This window comes from Palaemon carinicauda, chromosome 33, assembly GCF_036898095.1.
Source record: "Palaemon carinicauda isolate YSFRI2023 chromosome 33, ASM3689809v2, whole genome shotgun sequence".
NCBI lineage: Eukaryota > Metazoa > Arthropoda > Malacostraca > Decapoda > Palaemonidae > Palaemon > Palaemon carinicauda.
Genome location: NC_090757.1, coordinates 23,653,841 through 23,664,786, shown reverse-complemented (window position 1 = coordinate 23,664,786; position 10,946 = coordinate 23,653,841). Strand labels below are relative to the sequence as shown.

Here is a 10,946-nt window from a genome sequence, read left to right as displayed (position 1 = left end):
GTCTGATTAGGTATATTTTTTTTATGTTCGAACTAAATTACGATTTGTAAATAAAATATTTCATATGTATAATATTTAACAAAGAACACAAATGACAGCAAAAATATAACACGGGCCCTCAGTACGTGGGAGTGTTGTACTGGGGAATACGAAACAAAGGCATAGGTTCTCGAGCGCACCCACATACATGCATATCGTGCAGCAAGCCTAGGTCATTGGCTCCTCCAATGTTGGTTTCTTCCTCCAGAGCCGACAGCAACACGCCCTCACCTGTTCCTGAAAGGTTGCGAGAGGAACAACTTTTGCTCTTTCCGAATCGTCAGGGTACTTTCCGTGTGCACGAATTTGCATGCACGACAAGCCCCTTTCTTGAGTCACTTTTTTTTTTTTACCTTTGATGTAATTTCAGGGTTCGTTTAAGCCTTTGATATCATTCCTGCTGGTCGTTCCCTGTTTGCGTTCAATTGTTACTTATGTTTGGTAAATTGTTCCTTGTCTGAAAGAGTGTTCTCTGCCTGTGGTATATCAAGAGACGGAAAGTGATCATCCCATGGTAGATTTAGGAGAAGGGTCCTATATTCAATTGAAAATAAAGTCAATAATGATAGAGATTAATAATTCTTTGGAAGGACCGTGGAAGCTAGTAAAATTTCATGTGTTGCTTTAGGTGTATCCACTTTTGTACTGGCAGTTCTTTTCCAGTTGTATGCACTACATATGACAGTTCTTGGTTATTTTAGAATTCGATCACCTTGGCTACATCTACGGTTTGTTAGTATTTTTACGCCGCGTAAGTTGGTAACAAAATTACTTGTAGTCGTTGCCACTGTTTGTAGTTATTTTTATTGAATAGTTTATATACTATCATTTCGTGTCTTTTTATGTTAATAGTTATTTGGCGTCAAGGCTGATTCACGTGTAATCTGTGAAAACATTTATGCTTAATTCCTAAAGATATTTATGGCCCTTTTATTTTTAAGCTAATTATATTGCAAAATTAGTTCTTTGACGCACACCCATCTAATACTTTTACCATTTGCAAAATTCCCTTATTTTTTTATTCACCATTTCGTGTTTTTTTCAGACTGACTAAAAGATGTTAGTGGAGAATTCGGGTGGAGGCGGCGGCGGCGGTGGAGGGGGCGGAGGCAGTGATGGAAAATCCACCAGCAGCAGTGGCACTGCTTCCAAGTCTGGAGGCGGAGTGTCCAAGATGGGTGGTGGAGGAGGAGGCGGAGGGGGAAGCAGGCCCACGTCAACCCCAAGCAGTAGAAACTCTGGTACAAATGGCACGACGTCTCCAACCTCATCTGCCTCTTCTAGTAGAACCACTAACGGCACATCTTCCTCCGCATCGTCGTCCTCAGGAAGGACCACGAATGGCACTTCTACCCCTACGCGAACTACAACCAATGGCGTTTGCTCCACTCCTGGTAGAGGCCCCTCAAATACCAATGGCTCCTCTCTCAACCGACCCAGCAGCCATTACACTCCTAGGAGCGGAGGCATTGTTAACGGCAGCTCTACAGCCCGCGCCATCAATGGCACCCCAAGTCGAGGACCAGTGACGCCCATTAGGACGACGTCTACCACTCATACTAACAGGAGCACTACCAGTAGTCATAGTGGAGGAGGAAGTAAGACTGCCACTCCTACCAAAAGCGCATCTTCCGATCTAGATAATCAGCTGAGCTACACGCCTCCCCACGTGCTTATTAGGTCCATTTCCTCCTTATCTCAGCATTCACTTCGACCATCCACACCGGAAATAGATCAGGTATGAGTGCCACAGGGGTGCTATTAGAGTTACCACTTCAGTTTTTCTTTATTAAAAACAACCATATTTTAAGGGTTTGTACTTAAAATAATTGTGGAAAACAAATAAATAGTTACATACTGTACTGTGAACATATTGTAATTGTTAAAAAAGAATGAATAGCTACCCTAAAATAACTACTTAAAATTACACTTCATTTAATAATTTATCAATGGGATACTAAACTCTTTGGTATGTTTTATAACAAGTTCCACATCTCGAAGGGCCCATGATAGGATAGTTGATACCATCGAGTTATTGAAGAATTTTTTTTTTTTTTATCAATCTTAAGTATTTTACTTTCGGTGTCATAAAAATCTGTTTTCTGACATTCCCATTAAAATTTAAAATGAAACTATTATAATTTGTTGCTTATTGGTGCTCACTAAATTGTGTATTATGTTTACCAGTATTTTATTCTTTTAATAAACCATCTAGGGTACAATACAGACTCTTATTCAATGTTTTATTATTGTCAGCAGAGATTTCTTTTACCTTGCTAGAATTCTAAAGGACCCTCTATTTACAGGAAGACGGAGTTGTTTCGGTACCAGCATTGCGGAAAGGTGTTCTCTTGCAGGCCAGGGATCGTTTGTTCTCGAGGTGGAAAGAACGATATTTTGTCTTGACAAGGGATTATCTTGCCTGCTTTAGAAGAGGATCAACCAAGTATTCAGAGATGGGTTCATTTATATTCAAGGTAACAGTTAGTGTTCAGGTGTCGAGTTGGGTGGAAAGTTTTATCATTCTGAAGTTAAATTTCAAGTGAAATTTTATAGATTGTATCTACCTGTAATTTTAAATTATTTCAAAGTTATTTTAAGAAATTAGGCTATTTTTTTTTATTGGATTAGATAGGGTTAGCAGGGACATAGATATGTAGGATTAGTTTTTAAATATCGTCCTTGTAAACCATATGATTTAAAGAGGGCTTGATTCTAAAATTAATTTTTGAAAATATATTTTAAATTTCACTTTAACAGCTTTTATTTATAGAAAGAAAATACTACATTTTAGTACAACGAAACTATAAATCTGAAAACTATTTTAAAGTAAATAGATTATTTAAAAAAAAAAAGTTCTTTTGAATGCTGCACTTGCTCATTGCTATTTTGAAACTAACCAAAACAACATTATCATTATGAGTGTAAATGAGACACCATAAAAGTCTTTCAAACAATTTTGTCTTTCTTGATAGGGATGGTTTTAAAATTTCATCAAAACGTATTAAAAACGTACATCAACAGTTAAAGATTTTTTAGTCACATTTTACATTGTAAAAGGTAAAATAGAAATTACATGATTTGACATTACAGAAAACCAGGGGCTAACTAATTTTTAAGATACGAGAAAGTGGTCAGAACAACTTAATCTCGCATAGACTTAGCAAATTTTATCTGAGTTTAGAAGTAATGTACTGTACATATCTTGATCCATGTGTGAAGTGACAGGTTACAAACTGTCTCCTTTAACTTGGTATCTAGAGAACTTATATTCTTTTGCAATAATTATCAATAAAATTACATGACAAATTTCATAATTGAATAAATTATTTTCTTATTGTTTATATGGCCATTTCCTAGCCACATCAGCAGGATCTACAGATTTTAAATTTTGTTATTTATAATTCACTCAATAAATGCAATTTCTGATGTAAAATTTGTCTACCTTTAATTTTTCACTCAACTTAAAACGATTTTAGCTTCATACATTATCATGATTAGTACGGGAATATTAAGGAACTTTGATTTGCAGGTAAACTTGGCCAGCGTAGAGACAGTCGAGTGGCAGGATCGGCGGGGAGGTCCTGCTTTGGCTCTCTCTCTGCCACGAGAAGGCAGAGTGCTATTAAGAGCAAAATCTGGATTAGACCAGTGGTACAGGCTTCTTTTGGAAGCTACAAACTCTTCGCGCCTGCGACGTAATGCCCTTCGTCGTGGTACTTCAACTACACACCTCAATCACACCACAAATAACAATCTTGATACAACCCCTCCAAAATCAGGTAATGAACATGACTTTCTCTTACTTTCTTCTCTCCTGGGCTATGGAATAGTATAAAGGTTTTCAGACAAAGGGTGGTCATAATTTCTTATCTTTATGCCTGTTGCAATCTTGGTTAGGGTATCATCTTTACTAAGAATATGCATGTTATAAGCTGTACATATATCTTGTTTGTTCTACTCTTGTTATTTGATCGATTTTCAGTTACTCTCCAAAATTGGAATGAAAGTATTAACTGACAATAGGAAATGATTTTGTTAAATTTGCCCAGAATTTTAATGATATTGATGATTGACAATAGGTGAAGGTTGTTAAAAGACAATTTCAACAGAGTACAGCGTGTGTAATATAATTCAGAAAGGTACAGTGAGCGTAACATAATAAATTTAGTTTAAATAATAATAATTTCATCTTATAAACGTCTATGGTTTACTGACTATTTCTGTATTTTGACTTATGGGTAATTTACTTTAGCATCATAGTGCCTAATTCACCTTGTTACTCAACAGGAGGGTTGCAATACAGTTTAAGTGGCTCTACACCAGAAATTACAAGGCTTTTTGAATCAGTTTGTGATGACTCCCCTGGTGGAAGTTCTCGAGTTGTCACACGCCACCATAGATTCTCCTGTAAGCCTTTTTCCCAGTGGGATTCATTAGCATTATAGCAGTAAATTTTAATGTTATTAGATTAGTTTGCATAGTATTTTAGTACTTTAACACAAATCGCCAGAAAAACCTTATTCACGTTTTTTTTTTTATTGCTTATTTCCCCCCATTACTTTTAATTGATCTTTTACCCCAGTAGTTAGAATATAAAAGTTGCTGCTTCTCTTAACTGCTCTAGATAACCAAATAAATATAACATCCTTAAAATGCTGTGTAATATCTTAAATATTCTAACAATATTTTCTTTAAAATCATTATATGTACTTAAATAAAAAAAAGTCTGTTAACCCTATAAACATTATCTTTCTTTTATTGTGCATTCATCTTATATTGTTGGAATGGTATTTCATTCTATCTTTTGCACAATTGTAGCATATGTAGTTCTTATCCTAAAAAGCCTTTTGAATGTTATCTATCATTCTGCAGCATCCCAAGTGTTGGTGGAGGGAATAATTTTTCCTTATGTAAAAGAATTGACACAACCTTTCTCTTCCTTCATATGAACATTTCAGTTATTCTTATATTTCTTCTTTTGTTTTTATTAGCTTTATGAATTACTGTTCATATGAAATATGCAGTACCTTTTGATGCACATAATGAATTAAGTACACAATTTTAAACTTTTGATGATCTGTGTAAATATTCTTCAAAAATGTACATTTAGTAGTATAGTTTTTAATTTTTTTTATACATTTCAGCTTTCTATGTGTAGAAACCTTTAATATTTTTTTTTTACTAATAGTATTGGCTGATGTGGACCTGGGTTCATGTGACACTGATGTGGCCACACCACCTTCTTCTGTGACTTCTTCTAACAAGTTCAGTACTTCGACTTCTGCTTCAAACACCTCAGGTAATAATAATTTTGTAGTCCTTTTTTTTGTGAACAGGAATACAGTTACATTAATAATTTTTTTTAAATCACTTCTGTAAAAGATGATGATAATAATAATAATAATAATAATAATATTATTATTATTATTATTATTATTATTATTATTATTAATATAATTATTATTAATAATAATAATAATAATAATATAATAATTATTATTAATAATAATAATAATAATAATAATAATAATAATAATAATAATAATAATAATAGGCCCTACTAGGAAAAGTAGGATGTTATAAGCCCAAGGCTCTAACAGGGAAAATATCCCAATGAGGAAAGACAATGTAAGGCAATGTTGTTAATTACTGGTCATAAGAGAGAAACTGTTGAAAGAAATGCACATTTGATTTTTCCCATAGGTGCAGTCAGGCATCTACCCTCTATACAGAATAAAGAACCTTTCACCTGAAAGTTCCTCTGCAAGAATCAATTTTAGGATCTTTTCTAGATAAAAAATGTTGGATATTCATCCCAAGATCTTGGGAAAGGAGAATATCCCAATGTCCTCTGTTCATGTTTCTTGCTGAGATTCCTATCACATTTGGTTCTTCCCCTTCATGCTTCTTGCTGAGATTCCTGTCACATCTGCCTGTCTTACCTTAGTAGGTTAGTTTTTGGACTTCAGAGCTCTAAAAATTGGGGAAGTACTGTATTGAGCAAAAGTTGTGACCTCAGTTACAGGAGAATCATAGTCTAAAGGAGAAAGGAAATTAAAAGTGAATTTCAAAGCTGGTTGGGAATGAGAACATAAATCATCAGTGTAAGCATCCATGTTGGTCCATGGGGTGTTGAAGGGTATCCTCTAATGTCAACAACGGATCTGGAAAATGCCGAGCATAATATTGGGAGCTTTTTGTTCAGATGTGAGGCAAACGATGGAAAACTTCAAAATGTCAGGAAAATTTTATGCTACCTTAGGATGCAGAGACCATTCTGCTCTACCACGTGGCCCTGGCAACTTATAGTGTGTCTTCTAGTACATTCCTGTTACCTGGAATGAATCTCCCTGACAGCTCTACTGCATTGTCGAATGCCTGAGTGTGCGCCTGCTTTGCAAACTTGCAAAGGGTTTGTGAAACGGTACCCGTGTTCGGTAACAGGCCATTTTATAAGTGCTGCTTCTCATCAATGCTACTGTGTGCCCTATCACACTTTTGGAAAGCTTGCAACACTAACAGTATTGTTTGCATTTCAGGCAAGATTAAAATGCAGGCATTTTTCTTCAATGGACCATCTTCCCAGGTTCCTCAATTGTGCGTTTGTAAAGAGCAACATTTCCAGAGCTGTGGAGTCTCCCCGAGAATCTTATCATTTACCCACCAACCTAGATTGGCCAGTACTTCTTGTTCCATCAGAATCTGGTGGTAAGGTATATATCTCTGGTTGCTGATCAGTGATGCTTCAGACATCACTGGAGTGATTGCTAGTGAAGGTGCCTGTGAATCAAATGCTTTCCAACAAAGAGAGAGGACTTAGATGATGATGTCAATGTTAAGCCAGAAGTTGTCAATTGTGAAGAAATGGTTGGGCTACCTCCAAGATTCTGTTTATGTGATTGTGTGATGGAAAGTCATGCTTCTGCTGTCTCTATCAGCATCCCTAGATCATGGCATAAGGAGAGAGAAAAGGAAAGACGTTTTTCTTGGTCCTGAAGTAACCGTCCCCAGGAAGAAGACAGAATCAGCCAATTGCCTAGGTATCTCAGCAGATAAACCAATTCGAGTGTGTCCAAGGTTTTTAACTACCACACTACCCCATCCCCCACGAAAGACAAAGCAGATGTACTTTTTACATTCCCATGCACTGGGATGTGAAAGTAAGTTTCTTTTAGATATATGGAAAGCATGAAGTTTTTTCATAATGGCTGTCAGTACAATGATTGCCATCTCCATCTTGAAGGGAGTTTAAAGAACATTCTTGCTCAGAGGAGAGAGATAAATGACTGCCCTCCAAGGGCCCTTAGTAAAGAAAACTGTAAAAGCCTGGAGAACTATCCTGTACGACTTCTAGTGTGTTTCCTTTCCATTGCCTTCACCTTTGCTTTCCAGATGGTAGTTCTTGATTGTAATTAGTGTCTGGTGAGAGTCAGGCAGTATCTGTCATGGAGGACTTTCACCATTCTCTCCGATATGTGCTACTGCCACGTTGCTCAATACCTTATTGGGCATCCTCACTCGTGGCAGCTATAGGGAGTGACTGCCAACTTCAGTGTCCCCTTCCTTCCTCATGTATTAGCCAGGTTGCAGTGTAAAAGGGTGAAGCATTGTCCACTCCTTTCCTGGGGGTGGAGATCTGACCCTTAAAGGTAGCAGTTCGATGGATGACATAGTCTTAGGTTGTTTTCCTCCACTTCAACATCGTCACTTCTACTTCTTTCCGCAGGAACACTGCTGCATTTTGTAAAGCAAGGGCCTCCTCCCATCCTACCTGCCTGGAGGAGCCAAATGCTACAGCTTCTTTGTCTGAGTTTTCAAAGTCCTGACTAATGACAAAGTTTGTTAGTACACATGACCAGTGGTCTATCTTATATTTTGCCGGTAGGCTGGTCATGGAAGCAGCTTCCATGGCAATAGACAAATGCCGAGACCATCATGCCCTCAATCTTCAGTCTCTCCTCTAGGATCCCTGCTGTCAGCATACTTACAGCCAGGTCAATTGGTGGAAAAGGGTCTGTCTTCTGGTACGTAGAATTATCGTTGTCGAGAGTGCGGGAGGCAAGATCTCATCTCAATTGTAATGAATTCAGTTGACCAAAGATCTGAGAATTGACACTATCCAAAGCTGCACAAGCAGCTCCTGACCATGAGGACCAACAAAATGTTGATCAATGGATGTCATTCCTCCCCTGATAGAAGTCGTGGTTTCTTCCCCGATGTCAACGCACTCATTCCACGAGGGCTAATACAATCACAAATGTTAACACTATCTCAGTATTCTCCTTCTGCTGGTGCTGGTCTACATTGTCAGGGAACTCCCCTCTCACTTGAGAATTGGTCTTGTCACATACTTCAGGGGAATTTCTTCATAGTGTAATTGTGTACCAGACTGAGAACGGTACTGGGTCGATGCCCAGAAGTAGAAGGGATGACAGTATGTTAAGGTACCTTTAACCCATGTTCCCTCAAAGGCTGGTAAAGCACTAGATGCTTTAACCTCCGCAGGGCAAATAGGAGAGCATGTTAATGAGCATTGCATCGATTTACATGTCACTGGCTGGTGAGGAGCCTTTCAGACGATTGCTTGCATGCATTGTGGCTTCTAAATGTTTACAAGAGCATTCAGAGCAGTCCTGTGATGTTGCCTGCCTTGACTCATTGCTTGAATATGTTAGAAGGGCTTGGGAAGGTCTCGAGTTAATTGTTGATCAGTCTCGGCAAGCAGGAAGATCTCATGAAGAACAATCTCGGCTCAAAGAAAGATCTCAGTGCATGGAGGAATCTTGATACTTTGCCCTAGATCAATAAGAGTAAACAGGTGACTGGTGCCCTGTGACACGAATGTGATGTTAAGTTACAGGCACATGTACAATCATGTGGTGATGATGCAGGTGGTGAGTGGTCTCATTGAAGGTGTTGAAACTGACTGCTTACATTATCACACCACTTTCATAAGGGAATTGTATGCTTCATCATGATCCTTCTGCTAGGCTGTCAACCTAGGCAGTCAACTTGTTGTTACTCAAACTGTTGGTAGGAGAGGGGAGGAAGGTGAAGCATTTCATCTTGACTGGTGGTGTGCATGCTCTTTCCCTTATGAGATTAAGCACTAGTAGCAGGCACAAAGGCACCTGTACCTCATACTATTCCATGTCCTGGCCTGAGTTAATGTTCAGTACCACACTCACATGTACGTGAGATGTCTGTCAAGGTGTTGGGAGGCTTTTGGTCAACAGTCTTAGCTGGTGGCTTCTTCTTCGGACCAGCAGGGTTCACGTTCGATAATTCCGTAGCAGAAGGAGATATCGAAAACATAGTGAGGGGAGCACGTAGACTTCTTTTCCTGCTTACCAGGCTTCAGTGTTGTAAAGAATTTCAGGATTGGTAACGATAATACTGCAGCAGGACAGGATATAGGACCTTCCTCAATAACAGGTGAGAGTTCATTGCTGGTTGTCCTATCAACTGCCTCCTCAGACGGTGGAGAGCAGAGAAAGAGGGCACATCAAGGAAAGTTGTATGGGCTTGGCATCAGCCAACACCATCAGGAGCTTCTTTGCAGACAGATTGTCATCGATTTCAAGGGAAGATCACAGCTTGCTCAGGTTTAAATCCTCATGCACAACGTCGTCGGTCATTTCAAGAGGGGTGAAAATTTCGGGAAGGAGGCAGTGGCGTGTTCTCTGCACTTGGTGAAGGTGATTCTCCTGCCTTCCCGTAAGCAGGCCCAGAGTGCAAGGCAGGATCTACTCTGTTCTCCTAAATTCCTTCAGAGGCCTCATCTTTAGAAGAACCTGAAGAAAGCACAGGTCAGAACTGGAAGGGGGGACAAGAAACTTATTACAGTGAACCCTCGTTTATCGCGGTAGATAGGTTCCAGACGCGGGCGCGATAGGTGAAAATCCGCGAAGTAGTGACATCATATTTACCTATTTATTTAACATGTATATTCGGACTTTTAAAACCTTCCCTTGTACGTAGTACTGTTAACATAACCACCCTTTAATGTACAGAACACTTAATGCATGTACTACAGCACCCTAAACTAAAACAGGCACAAATATTAAAGGCGATTTTATATCATGCGTTTCCTAAACACCTAAAAACCACGATAAAAAATGGCAACCAATGTTTTGTTTACATTCATCTCTGATCATAATGAAGAAACAAACTCATTTAGTGTACACATATATGTATAGGTTAGTTTTTGCATCGATTATATTGATTATACAGTACTGTATGTTGAATTTTTTTATTACCAATGTTTTAGTTTACCGTATTTTTCTTAGGACTTCCAAATGAAATGTTTTTTCTTTATGACGCCGCCTGAAACGACGGCGTGTACGCTCAGTAAACAACCACGCTCAGAACAAACAAGGCATTTAACGCGCATGATGATAGTGATAAATAATGATACAGTACATACAGTATTATACAGTAAAAGCATTTACAAAATATGTTACCTTACAAAATATAATTTATACAGTATTGTACGTAGCAAAGCAGGAAAACAATTTACGAGAGAGAGAGAGAGAGAGAGATAGAGAGGGAGAGAGAGAGAGAGAGGAGAGAGAGAGAGAGAGGATGAGAGAGAGAGAGAGGAGAGAGAGAGAGAGAGAGATTGTTTTACGTATGTAAATGTAAATTTTAAACAAAAAAAAATATGATAGGGTTACAAACATGTAGACTTTTAAAACCTTCCCTTTAACTTAATGCATACAGTACATACAGTACTAAACTATAAAACAGGCACAAATACAGTTTTAGAATGTACAGTAAGAATATTAAAGTAAAAAATAAAGATTGTTACTGTACTCACCACGAAAGAAGTTCAAGAAAAACTTGAATGATGATGGCGATGAATTTGCTGCACAGTAGAAATGATGATGATGAAGCTGATGATG

At 38.1% G+C, this 10,946-nt stretch overlaps 1 protein-coding gene across 1 annotated transcript; it reads left to right on the top strand.

Moving 5' to 3' along the window:
- The first annotated feature begins 1,087 nt into the window (after nt 1-1,087).
- LOC137626124 (uncharacterized) lies at nt 1,088-9,653 on the top strand. Its single transcript, XM_068357201.1, has 7 exons — nt 1,088-1,777; nt 2,346-2,516; nt 3,572-3,821; nt 4,330-4,449; nt 5,231-5,341; nt 6,981-7,202; nt 9,397-9,653. The coding sequence occupies exons 1-7, from the start codon at nt 1,097-1,099 to the stop codon at nt 9,651-9,653; spliced, it is 1,812 nt and encodes a 603-aa protein (XP_068213302.1). The 5' UTR covers nt 1,088-1,096.
- The last annotated feature ends 1,293 nt before the right edge of the window (nt 9,654-10,946 follow it).